Below are 26,727 nucleotides of genomic sequence, written 5' to 3'. Positions count from 1 at the left end.
ATTAACTCTCTCTAATATAACTAATATTAGCTGCTCTGTTTAACATTAACCCTCTAATATAACCAATATTAGCTGCTCTATTTAACATTAACTCTCTCTAATATAACTAATATTAGCTGCTCTGTTTAACATTAACCCTCTAATATAACTAATATTAGCTGCTCTATTTAACATTAACCCTCTAATATAACTAATATTAGCTGCTCTATTTAACATTAACCCTCTAATATAACTAATATTAGCTGCTCTGTTTAACATTAACCCTCTAATATAACCAATATTAGCTGTTCTATTTAACATTAACTCTCTCTAATATAACCAATATTAGCTGCTCTGTTTAACATTAACTCTCTCTAATATAACCAATATTAGCTGCTCTATTTAACATTAACTCTCTCTAATATAACCAATATTAGCTGCTCTGTTTAACATTAACTCTCTCTAATATAACCAATATTAGCTGCTCTGTTTAACATTAACTCTCTAATATAACTAATATTAGCTGCTCTGTTTAACATTAACTCTCTAATATAACCAATATTAGCTGCTCTATTTAACATTAACTCTCTAATATAACCAATATTAGCTGCTCTGTTTAACATTAACTCTCTAATATAACTAATATTAGCTGCTCTGTTTAACATTAACTCTCTCTAATATAACCAATATTAGCTGCTCTATTTAACATTAACTCTCTAATATAACCAATATTAGCTGCTCTGTTTAACATTAACTCTCTCTAATATAACCAATATTAGCTGCTCTGTTTAACATTAACTCTCTAATATAACCAATATTAGCTGCTCTATTTAACATTAACTCTCTCTAATATAACCAATATTAGCTGCTCTGTTTAACATTAACTCTCTCTAATATAACTAATATTAGCTGCTCTGTTTAACATTAACTCTCTCAGTTAACTCCCCCTCTACACTAATAACACATAGAAAATATCTCTGAATGACTGTATCTAACCTGTCTGTCTCTCTCTCTAACCTGTCTGTCTCTGACCTGTCTGTCTCTCTAACCTGTCTGTCTTCTGGATGAGTCTAACCGCAGCGGGGAGAAGTGTGTCTGACCTGTCTGTCTCTCTAACCTGTCTGTCTTCTGGATGAGTCTAACCGCAGCGGGGAGAAGTGTCTCTGACCTGTCTGTCTGTAACCTGTCTGTCTCTCTAACCTGTCTGTCTTTAGGACGAGTCTAACCGCAGCAGGGAGAAGTGTTTCTGTCTGTCTCTAACCTGTCTGTCTCTCTAACCTGTCTGTCTTCAGGACGAGTCTAACCGCAGCAGGGAGAAGTGTCTCTGACCTGTCTGTCTGTAACCTGTCTGTCTCTCTAACCTGTCTGTCTTCAGGACGAGTCTAACCGCAGCAGGGAGAAGTGTCTCTGACCTGTCTGTCTGTAACCTGTCTGTCTCTCTAACCTGTCTGTCTTTAGGACGAGTCTAACCGCAGCAGGGAGAAGTGTTTCTGTCTCTCTCTGACCTGTCTGTCTCTAACCTGTCTGTCTTCAGGACGAGTCTAACCGCAGCGGGGAGAAGTGTCTCTGACCTGTCTGTCTCTAACCTGTCTGTCTTCAGGACGAGTCTAACCGTAGCGGGGGGGAAGTGTCTCTGACCTGTCTGTCTCTCTAACCTGTCTGTCTTCAGGATGAGTCTAACCGCAGCAGGGAGAAGTGTCTCTGACCTGTCTGTCTCTAACCTGTCTGTCTCTAACCTGTCTGTCTTCAGGACGAGTCTAACCGTAGCGGGGGGAAGTGTCTCTGATCTGTCTGTCTCTCTAACCTGTCTGTCTTTAGGACGAGTCTAACCGCAGCAGGGAGAAGTGTTTGTCTGTCTCTAACCTGTCTGTCTCTCTAACCTGTCTGTCTTTAGGACGAGTCTAACCGCAGCAGGGAGAAGTGTTTCTGTCTCTCTCTGACCTGTCTGTCTCTAACCTGTCTGTCTTCAGGACGAGTCTAACCGCAGCGGGGGGAAGTGTCTCTGACCTGTCTATCTCTCTAATCTGTCTGTCTCTAACCTGTCTGTCTTCAGGACGAGTCTAACCGCAGCAGGGAGAAGTGTCTCTGACCTGTCTGTCTCTAACCTGTCTGTCTTCAGGACGAGTCTAACCGCAGCGGGGAGAAGTGTCTCTGACCTGTCTGTCTCTAACCTGTCTGTCTCTAACCTGTCTGTCTTCAGGACGAGTCTAACCACAGCGGGGGGAAGTGTCTCTGACCTGTCTGTCTCTAACCTGTCTGTCTCTGACCTGTCTGTCTGTAACCTGTCTGTCTCTCTAACCTTTCTGTCTTCAGGACGAGTCTAACCGCAGCAGGGAGAAGTGTCTCTGACCTGTCTGTCTGTAACCTGTCTGTCTCTGTAACCTGTCTGTCTTCAGGACAAGTCTAACCGCAGCGGGGAGAAGTGTCTCTGACCTGTCTGTCTGTAACCTGTCTGTCTTCAGGACGAGTCTAACCGCAGCGGGGAGAAGTGTCTCTGACCTGTCTGTCTGTAACCTGTCTGTCTCTCTAACCTGTCTGTCTTCAGGACGAGTCTAACCGCAGCAGGGAGAAGTGTCTCTGACCTGTCTGTCTGTAACCTGTCTGTCTCTCTAACCTGTCTGTCTTTAGGACGAGTCCTACCGCAGCAGGGAGAAGTGTTTGTCTGTCTCTAACCTGTCTGTCTCTCTAACCTGTCTGTCTTTAGGACGAGTCTAACCGCAGCAGGGAGAAGTGTTTCTGTCTCTCTCTGACCTGTCTGTCTCTAACCTGTCTGTCTTCAGGACGAGTCTAACCGCAGCGGGGGGAAGTGTCTCTGACCTGTCTATCTCTCTAACCTGTCTCTCTCTAACCTGTCTGTCTTCAGGACGAGTCTAACCGCAGCAGGGAGAAGTGTCTCTGACCTGTCTGTCTCTAACCTGTCTGTCTCTCTAACCTGTCTGTCTTCAGGACGAGTCTAACCGTAGCGGGGGGAAGTGTCTCTGATCTGTCTGTCTCTAACCTGTCTGTCTTCAGGACGAGTCTAAGCGCAGCGGGGGGAAGTGTCTCTGACCTGTCTGTCTCTAACCTGTCTGTCTCTCTGACCTGTCTGTCTCTAACCTGACTGTCTCTAACCTGTCTGTCTTCAGGATGAGTCTAACCGCAGCAGGGAGAAGTGTCTCTGACCTGTCTGTCTCTAACCTGTCTGTCTCTAACCTGTCTGTCTTCAGGACGAGTCTAACCACAGCGGGGGGAAGTGTCTCTAACCTGTCTGTCTCTAACCTGTCTGTCTCTGACCTGTCTGTCTGTAACCTGTCTGTCTCTCTAACCTGTCTGTCTTCAGGACGAGTCTAACCAACCGCAGCAGGGAGAAGTGTCTCTGACCTGTCTGTCTGTAACCTGTCTGTCTCTAACCTGTCTGTCTTCAGGACGAGTCTAACCGCAGCAGGGAGAAGTGTCTCTGACCTGTCTGTCTGTAACCTGTCTGTCTTCAGGACGAGTCTAACCGCAGCGGGGAGAAGTGTCTCTGACCTGTCTGTCTGTAACCTGTCTGTCTCTCTAACCTGTCTGTCTTTAGGACGAGTCTAACCGCAGCAGGGAGAAGTGTTTGTCTGTCTCTAACCTGTCTGTCTCTCTAACCTGTCTGTCTTTAGGACGAGTCTAACCGCAGCGGGGGGAAGTGTCTCTGACCTGTCTGTCTCTAACCTGTCTGTCTCTCTGACCTGTCTGTCTCTAACCTGACTGTCTCTAACCTGTCTGTCTTCAGGACGAGTCTAACCGCAGCAGGGAGAAGTGTCTCTGACCTGTCTGTCTCTAACCTGTCTGTCTCTAACCTGTCTGTCTTCAGGACGAGTCTAACCGCAGCGGGGGGAAGTGTCTCTGACCTGTCTGTCTCTAACCTGTCTGTCTCTAACCTGTCTGTGTCTAACCTGTCTGTCTCTCTAACCTGTCTGTCTTCAGGACGAGTCTAACCGCAGCGGGGGGAAGTGTCTCTGACCTGTCTCTCTCTCTAACCTGTCTGTCTTCAGGACGAGTCTAACCGCAGCGGGGGGAAGTGGATCATCCGACTGCGTAAGGGCTTAGCCAGTCGGTTCTGGGAGAACATCATCCTGGCCATGCTGGGGGAGCAGTTCATGGTGGGGGAGGAGATCTGTGGAGCCGTTGTCTCCATACGCTTCCAGGTATTATACTGCAATACTACTACCATACTGCTGTGATACTACTACAGAACTACTGCAGTTATACATGATGATAAGGTAATAGCTTTTACACCCAGTAGTAAGTAAGAACAAAAACAAACATGTCACATTCTGATAAGAATTCATCGGCATCCGGACCAGATACCTTTTCATACACAGAGTATAAAATGCAGGACATAGAACATAATATTGATCCAGAAAATAATTTACTAAGCAATATCAATACCAGCTGCAGTTATTATACAGAGATGAAATTTAATAAAACTTTCCAACTAGAACATAATATATCAATTATCCACTTTAACAGCAGAAGCCTATATTCCAACTTCCATAGCATTAAAACATATTTAAGCCAATTTAAGAATCAATTCAACATCATAGCAATATCAGAGACCTGCATCAAAACTGAGAAAGGTGTGGACTTAGAGATTGACGGCTACGAACTGAATTTTAAAAACTAAGGGTGCTCCGATTGATCGGGAACCGATCGTTATCGGCCGATAAAGGCTTTAAATAGTTTGATCGGTGGTCTCCATAAAGGCCGATCAGATGACGCACTACTCGTGAGAACATGTTCTATAAGCAGCTAAGTTACACACCAACCAGATTTTGTCAAAGAATGCTGTTGCTAAGTAACAATGCACAATGCCTATAGGAATCACGTTACGTTACTGCTAATGAATCCCTAACATTTCCGGATTTTGCTGCTTCATAATAAAAACATTCAAATACCAAAATAACGGAGGACTTTTATTGTGAAGAACTTACAGGAAATGAAACCGTTCACAGCCGGGGCTTTGACCAGTCGAGTAGCTAGTTTTCAGCGCTAGTCCGGGACGCCGCCGTGTAACTAGCTAGCTAGCTAGCTGAGCTGAGGTACAGACGAAAGGAAAATTATCTGTAAAAAATGTGGCGACATATCCCCGGTGTTAAGAGGCCCGCCGCGGAGTCAGCAGTAGCTATGGATGTACAAGCTGTTGAGGGTGAATAAAAAAAAAAGAGAAAAAGAGAAGGTACTTTTCAAACAAGTGGCGCATTGACAAAACGTACAGCGAAAGACCGTCACAACATTTCAGACCGTCCTGCCAACCTGTTTACATTTTAACGTCAATGTAGACTGTAACGATGTTTAAGTCGCTTGAAAGCTGCTGCCGTTTTAAATCTGTTGGCTCTCTGCTGCTCAGTTCTACACACACACACACACACACACACACACACACACACACACACACACACACACACACACACACACACACACACACGGTGGATGCAGGAAAAACCGGAGAGGAGACGTACAGGATGACCTAAATTGAGGACAGCTACACTTAATCCATCCATGAGCTACACTCGTTATTGTAAAATCAATGATAAGTTAAAGTCTAATAAGTCCTTTATCAAACCGTATGAATGTGTCCCAGGCCAGGATAGGAAATTAACTTACAATGTAAAGATCAACAAGCTACTGACACATAATAAATACATTATATTAATAAAATATGTATTAATAATAAAACATAATTTAATAAAGCAATTCATGTATACACACTAAAGACCCACTGAAGAACACACTGCCAGTTGTTTAGTAATTTATTCTGAATAAGGCTTTAGCTCTATGTTAAGCTCTAAGCTGTTTAAGGTGTGTTTCTAACAGAGGAAGTGGAATGTTTCCTGTCAATAAAAGTAAACCATTGACAATTCACAATACATTATCTTCTGTTAATTTTAATACTTATGCATTGTTGTTAAGAATATTAAAATTAATATATGATAAATATGGCATGATAAATAGAAGGTTTCAACTAGACCCGGTGATCAGCATCGGTCGACACGGCTCACAGTGATCGGTGATCGGCCCCAAAAATCCTGATCGGAGCACCCTTAATAAAAACAGAGTGAATAGAAGTGGAGGGGGTGTGGCAATACGTGGATAAATAATAAATAATATTATAAATAATAATTGAATTATAAGGTGGTGGAGAGTATGACAGCAGCTGTTGATGATTTGCTAGAATCTATTACAGTAGAAATTTGTATGGAAAGGACAAAAAATATTGTTGTGAGCTGTATATGCAGAACTCCTGGATCAAATATTGAGGTATTTAAAGAGTGGAAAGAAAATAATTTTACAAAAACATTGCAAAAGATCATGTTCTTATGTGGAGATTATAACATTGACCTATTAAATCAAAAAAAGCATAAAATGACAGAAGATTTCATAAATACAATATGTACTAAAGTATGGGCTTATATCCAACTATCACCAGACCCAGACTCAGTAGAATTACAGCTCATTGTGCTACATTAATAGATAATATATTCACGAACGATATGGAAAACAATGTAGACAGCGGGCTATTATATAATGACATAACTGATCATTTACCTGTTTTCATCGTCTATCACTGTAATTATAGGAAACCCAGGGACATTAGGCATCTCAAATACAAAAGAGTAAGAACTGCGGAAAACATAAATGCTTTTAAGGAAGAGTTACTGAAACAAAACTGGAAAATATTATATGAAGAAAATGACATTGATAAAGCATACAATGGATTTCTAAAAACTTCTACAACATTGTATGACAAATGTTCCTGTAAAACAATACAGTGACAGACAAAGTAAAACAAACAGCCCACGGATCACTAAGAGTTTATCTAATGCCTGCAGAAATAAAAATACATTGTAGAGAAAACTTATCAAGTATCGCACCCCAGATGCAGAAAATAAAGTATAGAAATAAATTAACTAATATTATGAGGATATGCAAGAAAGAATACTACAAGAAAATATTAGATGACAATAAAAATAACATGAAAGGTCTTTGGAATATTCTAAATACTAGTTATACTCCATTAGAAGTGGAACTAACAATGGGAAAACAAGTTACCCAGAATTTATATTGAAAATGACAAGAAAATAGAAAACATGGAAGATGTGGTTCGTGGTTTTAACATTTTCTTGTAAATGTGGGACCAGATTTAGCAGAAAAAATAAAACCTCCAGAAATAACAACAGATATATAAAGAAATGACTTAAAGTGAATCAGGGGAAACTTTACTAGCTTCGGCTTCATCCGGCTCTTTTTCAGACACATTTTTTAAATCAAAAATGGTAATAAGTATTTGTAATATTACTTGTAAACACTGGATGGAGATTGTTCCTTTTCCTTTGGTGTGTTGCTACACACTTTTATTTTATAGTTATATTTATATATGTGTATTTGTATATATATGCATATGTATGTATGTATATGTATATATGGGTACATGCTGTATGTGTATATGTATTTTTAGTTTTGGTCGAAATAAAAATAAATGAAATGAAATACTGCTACAGAGAGAGTACGTACTTACGTACGTACAGTAAGGGAAACAATGCAAAACTCCCAACAAGTAAAGAAGCAAAAAAATGTGCTTGTTTTTTATTAGGAACTTTGTCTCTCCCTGTCTGTCTCTCTACCTGTCTCTCTCTGTCTCCCTGTCTCTCTACCTGTCTGTCTCTCTACCTGTCTTTCTCTCAGGAGGACATCCTGTCCATCTGGAACAGGACGTCCAACGACCAGACGACGACATCCAGAATCAGAGACACGCTGAGACGAGTCCTGAACCTCCCGACCAACTCCATCATGGAGTACAAGACCCACACAGACAGCCTCAGGTACTACTATACTACTACTACTACTGTAGTACTACTACTGACCAACTCCATCATGGAGTACAAGACCCACACAGACAGCCTCAGGTACTACTATACTACTACTACTGTAGTACTACTACTGACCAACTCCATCATGGAGTACAAGACCCACACAGACAGCCTCAGGTACTACTATACTACTACTACTACTGTAGTACTACTACTGACCAACTCCATCATGGAGTACAAGACCCACACAGACAGCCTCAGGTACTACTATACTACTACTACTGTAGTACTACTACTGACCAACTCCATCATGGAGTACAAGACCCACACAGACAGCCTCAGGTACTACTATACTATACTACTACTACTGTAGTACTACTACTGACCAACTCCATCATGGAGTACAAGACCCACACAGACAGCCTCAGGTACTACTATACTACTACTACTGTAGTACTACTACTGACCAACTCCATCATGGAGTACAAGACCTACACAGAAAGCCTCAGGTACTACTATACTATACTACTACTACTGTAGTACTACTACTGACCAACTCCATCATGGAGTACAAGACCCACACAGACAGCCTCAGGTACTACTATACTATACTACTACTACTGTAGTACTACTACTGACCAACTCCATCATGGAGTACAAGACCCACACAGACAGCCTCAGGTACTACTATACTATACTACTACTACTGTAGTACTACTACTGACCAACTCCATCATGGAGTACAAGACCCACACAGACAGCCTCAGGTACTACTATACTACTACTACTGTAGTACTACTACTGACCAACTCCATCATGGAGTACAAGACCCACACAGACAGCCTCAGGTACTACTATACTATACTACTACTACTGTAGTACTACTACTGACCAACTCCATCATGGAGTACAAGACCCACACAGACAGCCTCAGGTACTACTATACTATACTACTACTACTGTAGTACTACTACTGACCAACTCCATCATGGAGTACAAGACCCACACAGACAGCCTCAGGTACTACTATACTACTACTACTGTAGTACTACTACTGACCAACTCCATCATGGAGTACAAGACCCACACAGACAGCCTCAGGTACTACTATACTATACTACTACTGTAGTACTACTACTGACCCACTCCATCATGGAGTACAAGACCCACACAGACAGCCTCAGGTACTACTATACTACTACTGTAGTACTACTACTGACCAACTCCATCATGGAGTACAAGACCCACACAGACAGCCTCAGGTACTACTATACTATACTACTACTACTGTAGTACTACTACTGACCAACTCCATCATGGAGTACAAGACCCACACAGACAGCCTCAGGTACTACTATACTATACTACTACTGTAGTACTACTACTGACCAACTCCATCATGGAGTACAAGACCCACACAGACAGCCTCAGGTACTACTATACTATACTACTACTACTACTGTAGTACTACTACTGACCAACTCCATCATGGAGTACAAGACCCACACAGACAGCCTCAGGTACTACTATACTATACTACTGTAGTACTACTACTGACCAACTCCATCATGGAGTACAAGACCTACACAGACAGCCTCAGGTACTACTATACTATACTACTACTACTGTAGTACTACTACTGACCAACTCCATCATGGAGTACAAGACCCACACAGACAGCCTCAGGTACTACTATACTATACTACTACTACTGTAGTACTACTACTGACCAACTCCATCATGGAGTACAAGACCCACACAGACAGCCTCAGGTACTACTATACTATACTACTACTGTAGTACTACTACTGACCAACTCCATCATGGAGTACAAGACCCACACAGACAGCCTCAGGTACTACTATACTACTACTGTAGTACTACTACTGACCAACTCCATCATGGAGTACAAGACCCACACAGACAGCCTCAGGTACTACTATACTATACTACTACTACTGTAGTACTACTACTGACCAACTCCATCATGGAGTACAAGACCCACACAGACAGCCTCAGGTACTACTATACTATACTACTACTACTGTAGTACTACTACTGACCAACTCCATCATGGAGTACAAGACCCACACAGACAGCCTCAGGTACTACTATACTATACTACTACTGTAGTACTACTACTGACCAACTCCATCATGGAGTACAAGACCCACACAGACAGCCTCAGGTACTACTATACTATACTACTACTACTACTGTAGTACTACTACTGACCAACTCCATCATGGAGTACAAGACCTACACAGACAGCCTCAGGTACTACTATACTATACTACTACTACTGTAGTACTACTACTGACCAACTCCATCATGGAGTACAAGACCCACACAGACAGCCTCAGGTACTACTATACTATACTACTACTACTGTAGTACTACTACTGACCAACTCCATCATGGAGTACAAGACCCACACAGACAGCCTCAGGTACTACTATACTATACTACTACTACTGTAGTACTACTACTGACCAACTCCATCATGGAGTACAAGACCCACACAGACTGCCTCAGGTACTACTATACTATACTACTACTACTGTAGTACTACTACTGACCAACTCCATCATGGAGTACAAGACCCACACAGACAGCCTCAGGTACTACTATACTACTACTACTGTAGTACTACTACTGACCAACTCCATCATGGAGTACAAGACCCACACAGACAGCCTCAGGTACTACTATACTATATTACTACTACTGTAGTACTACTACTGACCAACTCCATCATGGAGTACAAGACCCACACAGACAGCCTCAGGTACTACTATACTACTACTACTGTAGTACTACTACTGACCAACTCCATCATGGAGTACAAGACCCACACAGACAGCCTCAGGTACTACTATACTATACTACTACTACTGTAGTACTACTACTGACCAACTCCATCATGGAGTACAAGACCCACACAGACAGCCTCAGGTACTACTATACTATACTACTACTACTGTAGTACTACTACTGACCAACTCCATCATGGAGTACAAGACCCACACAGACAGCCTCAGGTACTACTATACTATACTACTACTGTAGTACTACTACTGACCAACTCCATCATGGAGTACAAGACCCACACAGACAGCCTCAGGTACTACTATACTATACTACTACTAGTACTGTAGTACTACTACTGACCAACTCCATCATGGAGTACAAGACCCACACAGACAGCCTCAGGTACTACTATACTATACTGCTGTAGTACTACTACTGACCAACTCCATCATGGAGTACAAGACCCACACAGACAGCCTCAGGTACTACTATACTATACTACTACTACTGTAGTACTACTACTGACCAACTCCATCATGGAGTACAAGACCCACACAGACAGCCTCAGGTACTACTATACTATACTACTACTACTGTAGTACTACTACTGACCAACTCCATCATGGAGTACAAGACCCACACAGACAGCCTCAGGTACTACTATACTATACTACTGTAGTACTACTACTGACCAACTCCATCATGGAGTACAAGACCCACACAGACAGCCTCAGGTACTACTATACTACTACTGTAGTACTACTACTGACCAACTCCATCATGGAGTACAAGACCCACACAGACAGCCTCAGGTACTACTATACTATACTACTACTACTGTAGTACTACTACTGACCAACTCCATCATGGAGTACAAGACCCACACAGACAGCCTCAGGTACTACTATACTATACTACTACTGTAGTACTACTACTGACCAACTCCATCATGGAGTACAAGACCCACACAGACAGCCTCAGGTACTACTATACTATACTACTACTACTACTGTAGTACTACTACTGACCAACTCCATCATGGAGTACAAGACCCACACAGACAGCCTCAGGTACTACTATACTATACTACTACTGTAGTACTACTACTGACCAACTCCATCATGGAGTACAAGACCCACACAGACAGCCTCAGGTACTACTATACTATATTACTACTACTGTAGTACTACTACTGACCAACTCCATCATGGAGTACAAGACCCACACAGACAGCCTCAGGTACTACTATACTATGCTATACTACTGTAGTACTACTACTGACCAACTCCATCATGGAGTACAAGACCCACACAGACAGCCTCAGGTACTACTATACTATACTACTACTACTGTAGTACTACTACTGACCAACTCCATCATGGAGTACAAGACCCACACAGACAGCCTCAGGTACTATTATACTATACTATACTACTGTAGTACTACTACTGACCAACTCCATCATGGAGTACAAGACCCACACAGACAGCCTCAGGTACTACTATACTATACTACTACTACTGTAGTACTACTACTGACCAACTCCATCATGGAGTACAAGACCCACACAGACAGCCTCAGGTACTACTATACTATACTACTACTACTGTAGTACTACTACTGACCAACTCCATCATGGAGTACAAGACCCACACAGACAGCCTCAGGTACTACTATACTACTACTACTGTAGTACTACTACTGACCAACTCCATCATGGAGTACAAGACCCACACAGACAGCCTCAGGTACTACTATACTACTACTACTGTAGTACTACTACTGACCAACTCCATCATGGAGTACAAGACCCACACAGACAGCCTCAGGTACTACTATACTATACTACTATTACTGTAGTACTACTACTGACCAACTCCATCATGGAGTACAAGACCCACACAGACAGCCTCAGGTACTACTATACTACTACTACTGTAGTACTACTACTGACCATCTCCATCATGGAGTACAAGACCCACACAGACAGCCTCAGGTACTACTATACTATACTACTACTACTGTAGTACTACTACTGACCAACTCCATCATGGAGTACAAGACCCACACAGACAGCCTCAGGTACTACTATACTACTACTACTGTAGTACTACTACTGACCAACTCCATCATGGAGTACAAGACCCACACAGACAGCCTCAGGTACTACTATACTACTACTACTGTAGTACTACTACTGACCAACTCCATCATGGAGTACAAGACCCACACAGACAGCCTCAGGTACTACTATACTATACTACTACTACTGTAGTACTACTACTGACCAACTCCATCATGGAGTACAAGACCCACACAGACAGCCTCAGGTACTACTATACTACTACTACTGTAGTACTACTACTGACCAACTCCATCATGGAGTACAAGACCCACACAGACAGCCTCAGGTACTACTATACTACTACTACTGTAGTACTACTACTGACCAACTCCATCATGGAGTACAAGACCCACACAGACAGCCTCAGGTACTACTATACTACTACTACTGTAGTACTACTACTGACCAACTCCATCATGGAGTACAAGACCCACACAGACAGCCTCAGGTACTACTATACTATACTACTACTACTGTAGTACTACTACTGACCAACTCCATCATGGAGTACAAGACCCACACAGACAGCCTCAGGTACTATTCAATTCAATTTTATTTATAGTATCAAATCATAACAAGAGTTATCTCGATACACTTTATAGATAGAGTAGGTCTAGACCACACTCTATAATTTATAAAGACCCAACAGTTCCAGTAATTCACCCAAGAGCATTTAGTGCAACAGTGGTGATGAAAAACTCCTTTTAGGAAGAAACCTGGGACAGACCCAGACTCTTGGTAGGAGGTGTCTGGCGGTGCTGGTTGGGGGTGTGATGAACAGGCAATAATAGTCACAATAAAGATAATGGAACAGTGACTAAGAAATGGAAGTCATAGTAGTTCATGTCATAGCGTGGCACAGCAGAGCATGGCTGGATGTAGCAGGATGTAGCAGATAGAGTTGAGCCGGATACTCGGCTGAAACGAGTACTTCCTTATTAACCAGTAGAGTTCTGGTAAACGTGGGGTTTGTAGTACTTCCTTATTAACCAGTAGAGTTCTGGTAAACGTGGGGTTTGTAGTACTTCCTTATTAACCAGTAGAGTTCTGGTAAACGTGGGGTTTGTAGTACTTCCTTATTAACCAGTAGAGTTCTGGTAAACGTGGGGTTTGTAGTACTTCCTTATTAACCAGTAGAGTTCTGGTAAACGTGGGGTTTGTAGTTCTTCCTTATTAACCAGTAGAGTTCTGGTAAACGTGGGGTTTGTAGTTCTTCCTTATTAACCAGTAGAGTTCTGGTAAACGTGGGGTTTGTAGTTCTTCCTTATTAACCAGTAGAGTTCTGGTAAACGTGGGGTTTGTAGTTCTTCCTTATTAACCAGTAGAGTTCTGGTAAACGTGGGGTTTGATCAGACGTGGTTTTTTGTAGAATGAGACTCGCGTTACGTCTCTGCCTGTCGGAGATTTTTTACTTTTTTAAACCGTCAGCTGACTCTAAACAGATCTGAAAAACAGCGTCGGACTATTTGATCCATAGAACACAGTACCCCCCCCGCCCCCCTCTCTCTCTCTCTCTCTCTCTGTCTCTCTTACTCACACACACACACACACACACACACACACACACACCCATACCTGGTGTGGAAATAAAAAAAATAAAAAACAACCAAAAAAAAAAAAATCACACTGATCATAAAAAAAGAAAGTTATGTTGAGTATGAAAACTCTTGTTCATTACATTTTATCATAATTCAACCTCATGTGTTGTATTGGTTGTTCTTGTTGTGTTTATAGTTAGTTTGTTACCGTGATCTGAAGCTCAATGCTGATGCTGTCATGGAAATAGTTTTATAATCAGCAATAAATATAACTATTTCTGATCAACCCAGATCAATTGCATGCTTAAAAAAAGCCCCGCCCATTTAAAGACAACCTGACCCACTTCCGGGTTAAATCCGCCCACTTCTGGGTTAGGCCCCGCCCAGTCAGAATACAGATACAGATCCAGATCATTCATATGGTTAACAGATACAGATAATGCTGTACTGGCTCATCCCTAGTAGCAGATTCAGCAGGACACTGCAGGGCACTGCAGAGCGTAGCAGGGTGTAGCAGGATGTAGTGAAGCAGGACCACGGTGACAGCTGCAGCCAAGATCTTGGTGCCATCCTAATCCAAGGAAATATGCTGGGAAAAGGAACATAAGGACTCCGGGGAATAAACTCCCCAGAGCTAGGTTAGTAACAAGCATTTCTGGATCTCCTCACTCCCTGACTATAAGCTTTATCAAAGAGGAGGGTTTTCACTTTATTCTTAAATGTGGTGACAGTGTCTGCCCCCCGAACCCAGACTGGGAGCTGGTTCCACAGGAGAGGAGCCTGGTAGCTGAAGGCTCTGGCTCCTGAACCCAGACTGGGAGCTGGTTCCACAGGAGAGGAGCCTGGTAGCTGAAGGTTCTGGCTCCCATCCTAATTTTAGAGACTCTAGGAACCACAAGTAGCTCTGAGTTCTGGGAGCGCAGTGCTCTAGTGGGACAATAAGGTACTAAGAGCTCTTCTAGATATGATGGTGCTTGACCATTTAGAGCTCTGTAGGTCAGGAGAAGGATTTTAAATTCAATCCTGGATTTTACAGGAAGCCAATGCAGAGAAGCTAATACAGGAGAAATATGATCTCTTCTCTTAGTAATAATGAAGTGTTAACCATGGGTAATGCTTCTTTAAGTAGCCTCGTTGGGATGGGGTCTAAGAGACAGGTAGATGGCTTAGCTGAAGAGGCCCTTAACATTAATTGTTGAAGGTCTAAAGGATAAAAGCAGTCTATGTATATGTCAGGTCTAATTGTTATAATTTTATCGTTAAAGAAACTCATGAAGTCGTCACTACTCAGAGCTATAGGAATAGATGGCTCAGTAGAGCTGTGGTTATCTGTCAGTCTGGCTACAGTGCTGAAGAGAAACCTTGGGTTGTTCTTATTTTCTTCTATTAGTGATGAATAGTAGTCTGATCTGGCCTTTCTTAGGGTCTTCCTAAAGGTTCTCAGACTGTCTTGCCAGTCTAAACGAGATTCTTCCAGTTTGGTGGACCGCCATTTACTTTTAAGTTTTCGTGAGATTTGCTTTAATTTGTGAGTTTGGGAGTTATACCAAGGTGCTAGTTTCCTTTGCTTCATCGTCTTCTTTTTAAGGGGAGCAACAGAGTCTAAAGTAGTCCGTAGGCAGGCTGTAGCTAGCCTCGTGAGAGCGTCCTGATCTGGCGAGCTCCAGTTTTCCACTCTCAGATCAGTCTGCCATCTTGAGACAGAGAACATTTGGAGCCGTTGGCCAAACGACCGACCAATCAGCGTTGGTTTGGAGGCGGCTTTAGGTGTGACGCAACGAGAAGCAACTGTTCAGTCTAAACAACGTGGCGGCTTCCACGGATGAGATGAGCGTAGCTATCACGCTAGTTTTATCTGAATTAGAAAGAATTCCTTCATTGAAAGAAGAGCAGAAAACATCACTGGAGGCTTTTCTCGGAGGAAAAGATGTTGTTGCTCTTCTCCCGACTGGTTTCGGCAAGAGTTTGATATATCGTTGATCTGATTGGTTGATTTGGCCCGTCTATCACCAACATAGGTGGTGATAGACAGATGGTTTATCCAATCAGCTAACCAGGATTTTCACCCCTTCCCAAAAGTTCTCCAACGGAAAGTTCCCAGATGGATATGCCGAACAAATGAGAAGCAATCCATCTGGAGTCAGGTTAGGCCGTAGCAGCGTCTACAAAATTATCAATTTGGGAGGGACTAAAGTTAGCATAAAGGTCCTCTGTATTATTAAGGCATGACGTTGAATTAAATGCTGTTGGAATATCTTCCTTAAATTTAGCTATAGCACTGTCAGATAGGCATCTACTGTAGAAGCTTTTATCTAATTTCATATAGTCGGGTAGTAACAATTCAGAAGTTATTAAAAAATGGTCTGATAATACAGGATTCTGCGGATATATTATTAAATCCTCAATTTTGATGCCATATTCTGGCACAAGGTCGAGGGTGTGGTTAAAACAGTGCGTGGCCTCGTGCACCCTCTGACTGAAACCAATAGAATCTAGCAGTGAGTTGAAAGCAGTACTAAGGCTATTACTGTCAACGTCCACATGGATATTAAAATCACCTACAATAAGTACTTTGTCTGATTTTAGGACTACACAAGATAAAAACTCAGAATATGGACCTGGTGCTCGGTAGACAACAACAAATATAATAGGCTGTACTGTTTTCCATGTTGGATGCTGAAGATTAAGAACAAGGCTTTCAAACGAGTTATAATTTAGTTTAGTTTTAGGATTAATTAACAGGTTTGGCCCCCTCCTCGGCCTGAGCCTCTGGGAATATGAGTATTAATATGAGTGGGAGGAGTGGCTTCATTTAGACTGACATACTCTTCATGGCCCAGCCATGTTTCAGTTAGACAGAATAGATCAATCTGATTATCTGATATCATTCGTTTACTAGTATTGCTTTAGAAGACAGAGATCTGATATTTAGTAGACCGCATCTAATTTTCCTATCCTGTTCTATCATTGCAGTAGTTTTAACTCCAGTTAGGTTGTTAAGTACAGCCCCTCTTTTGTTTACCTTTGATTTAACTGACCTGAGTCTGGCTTTCTTTGCATATACACAAAGTGACTTAACATTAATTTTAGTGATCTCTGATTTACGTAATGGGGTATCATTACCACCTACGTGATGTATGATCTTACTGTATTTATGGTTATTTTTAGCCAGCAGCTTTAGATGGGATTCTACATCGCCTGCTCTGGCCCCAGGGACGCACACGACCGTAGCCGCTGGAGCCACTAACCTCACATACATGTATAGAGCTCCCAATAACCAGAGCTGGCTTAGAGCGACCGCAGTCATGTGCGCTCCCTGGTTTAGAGCTAGCACTACGCTTCCCTCAGACACCCAGCAGTCCCCCAGCAGACCCACTCGCCCGGCTGCTCTGGGCCTGCCGGGGGACTGCTAACAGAAGCTACAGTATGTTGGCCTGCACCAGCTACGGAGGAGCGCTGGCTAGCTACCGAAGCATACGATTTTGATTCCATGATGGGGAGTTGTGCCTCTAACTCACTAAGCCTCGCCTCCAGAGCAGCGAATAAACTACATCTGTCATTATCACTAAAGGAGGCGGAGGAATATCTAAACATTTGACACAGAGCAAGAGAGAGCAGGAGAGGGATCAGCCATTGCTAATGGCTAAGCTAAAGTAGCTAGCAGCGTTCCAACTATTGTGAGAGCAGCGAAGCAGTCGCTGCAAGAGAAGATAGCTGTAAGTGCTTGAGTATAACTGGTGTAGTTTAAATGTGATCCAGGCAATTAGTGTAATTCAGGCCTGTGTGTAATGTGTATAATAATAACAGAGTGAAAACATTGTAATTTCCCTTGTGGGATTAATAAAGTATAAATTATTATTTTTATTTAAATGTTGTGTGTAACCAGAATATTATTATTGACCTTACAGTATGATAAATATGATGGAAACAGGTTCCAGGTCTGAGTTTATACTGTATTAACCCAAGAAGAGATAAGAGCAGCAGTCAGAGCACCAGACAGGCTGGTGAAAGAGACTCTGCAGTCATGTGACCAGACTCTGCAGTCATGTGACCAGACTCTGCAGCGTCTCTGTTCAGCAGTTTGTTGTTTAGTTCCTGTGGTCTCTGTTGACCTGTAGTCACCTGAACGCAGCGTCTCTGGAAAGTCCCGACTCTTTACTTTCACTCCCTGTTCAGTTCAGACAGCAGCCAATCAGAAACAGAGCTGCTGATGGGTCATCAGTTACCAGGAGCAGCAGTCTGATGTTGGACAGCAGAGAGACAGAAGGATCTCTGACGCCCCTACAGGTTCATCAGGGTACCTTCACTTTAGTTAAACCTGCTCAGGTGTCTCAGGGACTCCGACTCCTCCCCCTTTAATAACTAAACTAATAAATGATTATTAATAACCAGCTGGGATAGTCTCGTTGAGATCAGAGTCTCTTTAAAAGAGAGTCCTGGCCGAGACAGCAGCATAAAGAGTTTGATATAAAGAAGAACCAGACTGAAAGCTCAGTGTTCAGTAACAGGATGTTTCCATCCAGAGGTCAGATAGTCTTCATACTAATAAAATAATCCTAGTTGAAGGTGGAGAGGAGGAAGCCCCAAACCCAGTCCTGATCCAGGAACATAGTGTGTCTGTGTGTCTGATAGAGGAGTCAGTAGAGAACATCCATCAGGAGCTACTTTATGGAATATGACCTGATAAAGAATCTTCTTTTAGTCTTTGATTCTACGGTTGAATAAGGAAGTCAAACAGTGACTCTATCAATGTACATGATACAGGAAACATGTTCTTATTTAAACTATAATACTATAATAATAGTCCTCAGAAATCAGCCGGAGGTTAGAACGCCAACACAGAGACAGAGGAAGGAGACAAAAATACATCCATCCTGGAAGTGCAACATTGTGGATATAGACTTCCTTTTCTCAGCTAAATTTAACTGTAAAGACCACTAAGACTGTTTTGTGCTTCTGCGTCAACTCCACGCTGTAGCTACGCCGTCGCTCCTACGGCGTCGTGACCCTTTGGGAGTTCTGCGTCGGTGTTGCTTTGCATCGCGGTGCATTTCACCGCCATAACGCTAGGGGGCGATCAGTCTGAGGGTATCTGTGAGGTGTCTGCCAGCCAGTTTATGTTATGTTAGCATGCTAACTTTAGCACATCTTCCCACAAAGTACTGCTTGCTGGAGAAGTGCTAATTTCAAAACGTTACTGACATATAGACACTTTACAGACAGGTAACCCCGTCATTGGAACCAAACTATCTCTGAGTTTATTTACAAAGCTGATGTCAGTGAACTAGCATGTTGCTACTCCCCACAGTAGCTGCTGGAAACACCCACTATCAACACACAGGACCAGCTGACCAATCACAGTCACTCAGGACCAGTTGACCAATCACAGTCCTTGAAACACCCACTATCAACACACAGGACCAGCTGACCAATCACAGTCCTAGAAACACCCACTATCAACACTCAGGACCAGCTGACCAATCACAGTCACTCAGGACCAGCTGACCAATCACAGTCACTCAGGACCAGTTGACCAATCACAGGCCTTGAAACACCGACTATTGGGGTTGCTTTGCATCACGGAGCATTTCACCACCATGACACTAGGGGGGGTCCCCGTGTCTCTGTTGCTCACCACCACCACGGTACTCAGAATGGCAAACCCCATAGACTGTCATCCTAAAATATTAATCTTAGTTGTTTTCTTGATTAGATTTTGTAAAAAGTATGGAGAAATAGACCCAGTAAAATCCATTGACCTAGTTACTGTAACCAGGGGATCAGTCTGAGGTTATCAGCGAGGTGTCTGTCTGTCTGTTTATGGTTGTGGGTCAGACAGGCTGAGAGAGAGACAGTGTAGGTAAACCAGAGTGGGTCAGACAGGCTGAGAGAGAGACAGCGTGGGTAAACCAGAGTGGGTCAGACAGGCTGAGAGAGAGACAGCGTGGGTAAACCAGAGTGGGTCAGACAGGCTGAGAGAGAGACAGCGTGGGTAAACCAGAGTGGGTCAGACAGGCTGAGAGAGAGACAGCGTGGGTAAACCAGCAGAGAGAGGCTTATTATACGCACCGCGAGTTGTGGTCGACCTCCTTAGAAATCCATCCCATAATGTTGTCAGACACTTAAAGACATATTAAAATGAATATTAATCTGAGTTGTGAACTGTTGTGAAGGTAAATACAAGCTGCAGCTTTGCCCCGTTGCCCCTTGTATTGTATCTTGTTTCCTTCTCTTAATACTGGACCAGTTTCAGAGATTGGTGTCCATCAGCCACTCAGGGGCCAGGTTAAATTATAACACATGTTACCCTTTAACCTCGGTAAACACGGAAAATATCGACCGGTAAAATCTAACTTTACACATGACCCAAACTCTGAGTACTACTGTAGTACTAGAGTACTAGTAGTACCTGAGTTCCTGTAACTAAGCGTAGGGGTTCTTTAACGTCAGTTATAGATAGATCAGATGGTTCTGCCTCTTTATCATAAAGTTATTAAATCTTAAACAGGAAACAGCTGGTGGCGCTGGACGAGTCTCAGCTTTTAGTCTGGAGAAACTAAACATGACCATCAGTTGACTCGACCAATCAGATTCCACTATGTCTCTCTCCACAACATATGAGGTCATGGGGCTGAAACGTACGTGGCCGGTACTTCACGGAGAAGATTTCTGACTGCTGATTCTAGGAGTATCATAGGAATAATACAGCTAAAACATCAGAAGGGTTTTAGTGAGGCCTCGTTATGTTCTAGTTTTCAGTTTGGTTATTATTGTACACCAGTGTGATGTACTCTCTGTCAGAACGATGATCTACTAACAGCTGGCGGTTAAATATCAAACGGTAACATATTAAATGTGTTGGTGTGTTTCAGGGACAACTCGAGCTTCAGAAACACAAAGATTTCCCTCTGAAGACCTCCTGACCAATCAGGACGCAGATCACCATCCTGCTCTGCTCTGTGTGTGTGTGTGTGTGTGTGTGTGTGTGTGTGTGTGTGTTGACTGGACCAGTAAACTAACTGAACTGAAGTAGATTGATTGATTGATTGATTGATTGATTGATGATCAGCAGCTGAATAATAATGTCACTGACTCCAGACTGTAGAACAGGAGAGATGTTTACTGTCAGAGTGAAGTTTGTCATTTGGAGTGTTTTTGCTTTATTTGTGTAAAATAAAACAGAATTTCTGTTAATTTCTGTTTCCTCCTTGTGTGTGTGTGTGTGTGTGTGTGTGTGTGTGTGTGTGGTGTATCATGATGACGAGCTGACAGTTGGGTCATTACTTAGAATTCCTCCATTATATATTATACTGCTGTCTAATACTATTATACTACTGTCTAATACCATTATACTACTGCTGTCTAATACTATTATACTACTGTCTAATACCATTATACTGCTGTCTAATACTATTATACTACTGTCTAATACTATTATACTACTGTCTAATACTATTATACTACCCTGCCCTCTGGTGGCTGAGGAGCTGCACTCCTTTAACCCAAACTACTGTTATTATATACTATTATACTACTGTCTAATACTATTATACTACTGTTATTATATACTATTATACTACTGTCTAATACTATTATACTACTGATACTATTAACATTATATATTATTCTACTGATACTATTAACATTATATATTATACTACTGATATTATTAACATTATATATTATACTACTGATACTATTAACATTATATATTATACTACTGAAACTATTAACATTATATATTATACTACTGTCTGATACAGGGCCAAGTCAAAATAATAGTTGCAGATAATGTAAAATACATTTAATTTAAAAGACAAAAACAAAGCTGAGAGATCATTATTTACAGATTAAAATGGTTCCATAACTCTGTTTGAATCATGTTTTCAGTCCAGATTAATTTATATGAAAGTAAACATGAAGAATCACGTTCACCTTTTTAAACCTGGCTGCACTTTATTCTGTTTGACTTTGTGATTTTAATCATTTATTGAGTTTTTAATGTTTCACCTTTAATGTCTTATGTGATTTCTATCTGTGATAAACATTATTTACATACATATATATATATATATATATATATATATATATATATATATATATACACACATATACAGTGGGGCAAAAAAGTATTTAGTCAGCCACCAATTGTGCAAGTTCTCCCACTTAAAAAGATGAGAGAGGCCTGTAATTTTCATCATAGGTACACTTCAACTATGAGAGACAAAATGAGAAAAAAAAATCCAGAAAATCACATTGTAGGATTTTTAATGAATTTATTTGCAAATTATGGTGGAAAATAAGTATTTGGTCAATAACAAAAGTTCATCTCAATACTTTGTTATATACCCTTTGTTGACAATGACAGAGGTCAAACGTTTTCTGTAAGTCTTCACAAGGTTTTCACACACTGTTGCTGGTGTTTTGGCCCATTCCTCCATGCAGATCTCCTCTAGAGCAGTGATGTTTTGGGGCTGTCGCTGGGCAACACGGACTTTCAACTCCCTCCAAAGATTTTCTATGGGGTTGAGATCTGGAGACTGGCTAGGCCACTCCAGGACCTTGAGATGCTTCTTACGAAGCCACTCCTTCGTTGCCCGGGCGGTGTGTTTGGGATCATCGTCATGCTGAAAGACCCAGCCACGTTTCATCTTCAATGCCCTTGCTGATGGAAGGAGGTTTTCACTCAAAATCTCACGATACATGGCCCCATTCATTCTTTCCTTTACACGCATCAGTCGTCCTGGTCCCTTTGCAGAAAAACAGCCCCAAAGCATGATGTTTCCACCCCCCATGCTTCACAGTAGGGATGGTGTTCTTTGGATGCAACTCAGCATTCTTTCTCCTCCAAACACGACGAGTTGAGTTTTTACCAAAAAGTTCTATTTTGGTTTCATCTCACTGACATTCTCCCAATCCTCTTCTGGATCATCCCAATGCTCTCTAGCAAACCTCAGACGGGCCTGGACATGTACTGGCACTGCAGGACTTGAGTCCCTGGCAGCGTAGTGTGTTACTGATGGTAGCCTTTGTTACTTTGGTCCCAGCTCTCTGCAGGTCATTCACTAGGTCCCCCCATCTGGTTCTTGTGATCATTTTGACCCCACGGGGTGAGACCTTGCGTGGAGCCCCGGATCGAGGGAGATTATCAGTGGTCTTGTATGTCTTCCATTTTCTTATAATTGCTCCCACAGTTGATTTCTTCACACCAAGCTGCTTACCTATTGCAGATTCAGTCTTCCCAGCCTGGTGCAGGTCTACAGTTTAGTTTCTGGTGTCCTTTGACAGCTCTTTGGTCTTGGCCATAGTGGAGTTTGGAGTGTGACTGTTTGAGGTTGTGGACAGGTGTCTTTTATACTGATAACAAGTACAAACAGGTGCCATTAATACAGGTAACGAGTGGAGGACAGAGGAGCCTCTTAAAGAAGAAGTTACAGGTCTGTGAGAGACAGAAATCTTGCTTGTTTGTAGGTGACCAAATACTTATTTTACCGAGGAATTTACCAATAAATTCATTAAAAATCCTACAATGTGATTTTCTGGATTTTTTTTTCTCATTTTGTCTCTCATAGTTGAAGTGTACCTATGATGAAAATTACAGGCCTCTCTCATCTTTTTAAGTGGGAGAACTTGCACAATTGGTGGCTGACTAAATACTTTTTTGCCCCACTGTATATACTGTATATATAATATTTTTAGTTCCACGGTGTAAAACCAAAGGATATAAAAGCAGCTTTCTTCCAGCACCAGTCCCACTGAGGAACATTAGTTATTCATTGATTGGTACATTGATGATGTTCAGTTTGAAGTGTTTTAATGGTATTTAACAGATATTATAGCATGTTGATCAGCATGTTAACAGTTATTTATCCGTGGTATCTGAAGGGTCTCATAGACAACCTGCACGTCTTAACTCTCTAACTAAAGGTCCTACGGGTAACAAACACAGAAACCTGAACACATGTACTACTTACTGTACCTGTTGTGTTAGTGTGTGTGGTTCTGACCCAGACACTTCTCTCTGGGACTCGGGCCTTTCCTTCAGATGGATCAGAGCAGATATAGAGCCGGGATAATCCTGCCTCTATTCCTGACTGCAGACCAGCTGGAGATCTAATCCAGATCAGACCAACAGATCCTCTCAGAGCAGAGAGTTCTTTAGCCTTATTATATACTTTTCATATATATATATATATATATATATATATATATATATATATATATATATAATATATATGGTAACACTTTATAATAATGGTACATGAATTATCATGACTTCATGCATGAAAAAGCATGAATTCAGTCATGTAGTACTTCATGAAATATTAATATACATGGATTTATAGTATCTGATGCATGACTTAATGCAGGAACAATACGTTTATTAATGCAGTAATTAAGATATTTGAATCATCATGACTTCTGATTAATTAATGATGTTCATGTCTTCTTCATCAGGTAAATCTGTAGTTAAAATGACTGAACAAAAAACTGTCCAGTCACAGCAGTGTACATAAATTCTAATGAATTATACTGTTGTAATCATGATTAACTAAACATTACTTCTTCATTACTTCATGTTTGTGGCCCTTTTTCCCCTCTGTCATGTTTTGCTGTCAGTTTGTCTTAGCTCTGCCTCTCTGTGTTCCCCCCTCCCCTCCTGCCTGTGACAGCCAGCTGATTGCACACACCTGATCACCTCCTCACTACCACTCCTCCCTCCATACACACCTGATCTCCTCCTCACTACCACTCCTCCTGCTGTACACACCTGATCACCTCCTCACTACCACTCCTCCCTCCATACACACACTGATCTCCTCCTCACTACCACTCCTCCCTCCATACACACCTGATCTCCTCCTCACTACCACTCCTCCTGCTGTACACACCTGATCACCTCCTCACTACCACTCCTCCCTCCATACACACCTGATCACCTCCTCACTACCACTCCTCCTGCTGTACACACCTGATCTCCTCCTCACCACCACTCCTCCCTCCATACACACCTGATCACCTCCTCACTACCACTCCTCCCTCCATACACACACTGATCACCTCCTCACTACCACTCCTCCCTCCATACACACCACCTGATCACCTCCTCACCACCACTCCTCCTGCTGTACACACCTGATCACCTCCTCACTACCACTCCTCCCTCCATACACACCTGATCACCTCCTCACTACCACTCCTCCTGCTGTACACACCTGATCACCTCCTCACCACCACTCCTCCTGCTGTACACACCTGATCTCCTCCTCACCACCACTCCTCCCTCCATACACACCTGATCACCTCCTCACCACCACTCCTCCTGCTGTACACACCTGATCTCCTCCTCACCACCACTCCTCCCTCCATACACACCTGATCACCTCCTCACCACCACTCCTCCTGCTGTACACACCTGATCTCCTCCTCACCACCACTCCTCCCTCCATACACACCTGATCACCTCCTCACCACCACTCCTCCCTCCATACACACCTGATCTCCTCCTCACTACCACTCCTCCCTCCATACACACCTGATCACCTCCTCACTACCACTCCTCCTGCTGTACACACCTGATCACCTCCTCACTACCACTCCTCCTGCTGTACACACCTGATCACCTCCTCACCACCACTCCTCCCTCCATACACACCTGATCTCCTCCTCACTACCACTCCTCCTGCTGTACACACCTGATCACCTCCTCACTACCACTCCTCCTGCTGTACACACCTGATCTCCTCCTCACTACCACTCCTCCCTCCATACACACCTGATCACCTCCTCACCACCACTCCTCCCTCCATACACACCTGATCACCTCCTCACTACCACTCCTCCCTCCATACACACCTGATCACCTCCTCACCACCACTCCTCCTGCTGTACACACCTGATCACCTCCTCACCACCACTCCTCCTGCTGTACACACCTGCCGGTCATCAACTACAATCAAGCTCAGTATTTAAACCCCGGATTGACTCACCATCTCCGCTTGATCGTTGCTCCTGTCTCATCGGTGACACATGACTCAAGCTCCAGAAAATTATCCTGCATATCTTCCTGCCTGTACCTTTTGTAATCCGTCTTCAGTGTTTTTTGTTTCAGTCACCACCCTCACCATCGCTCTGCCTCCAGTCAGCTGGCTCCTCCATTCAGTCCCTCCCTCACGGTTCCCTGCTCCAGCCTGCCTCAGCTCTCATCACCTTCAGTGGCTCTCCTGCGCCTCTCCCAGCCCCGGTCTCCCCGTGCTCTCGGAGCTCCCTGTTTCGGTTCCCTGGCATCCTCCTTCCCACTTCCCCATTCGCTTCCCCTTTTTCCCTAAATAAAATAACTTTTGCTGAGCTTTGCGTTTGGGTTCGTTCTGTCCTACCTGTAAAAAAATATAGCTTTAATTAATTATGGAGTAATTATGTACTGTAAACTGTGTTCAGTAAATCAATCAAAATA

At 42.6% G+C, this 26,727-nt stretch overlaps 1 protein-coding gene across 1 annotated transcript in view; it reads left to right on the top strand.

The window, feature by feature from the left end:
* LOC116036700 (eukaryotic translation initiation factor 4E type 2-like) overlaps window positions 1-21,389 on the top strand; it is a 34,762-nt gene extending 13,373 nt beyond the window's left edge. The window contains exons 5-7 of the mRNA XM_031280273.2: window positions 3,984-4,136; window positions 7,675-7,811; window positions 21,146-21,389. Coding sequence (XP_031136133.1) covers window positions 3,984-4,136; window positions 7,675-7,811; window positions 21,146-21,185 — 330 coding nt within the window. The 3' untranslated portion in view covers window positions 21,186-21,389. The remainder of the gene's footprint in view (window positions 1-3,983; window positions 4,137-7,674; window positions 7,812-21,145) is intronic.
* Window positions 21,390-26,727: the final 5,338 nt, after the last annotated feature.

Source organism: Sander lucioperca, chromosome 17 (assembly GCF_008315115.2).
Source record: "Sander lucioperca isolate FBNREF2018 chromosome 17, SLUC_FBN_1.2, whole genome shotgun sequence".
NCBI classification, from domain to species: Eukaryota; Metazoa; Chordata; class Actinopteri; order Perciformes; family Percidae; genus Sander; species Sander lucioperca.
Note: the sequence above shows the minus strand (reverse complement) of the source record. Positions and strands in the feature narration are given on the sequence as shown.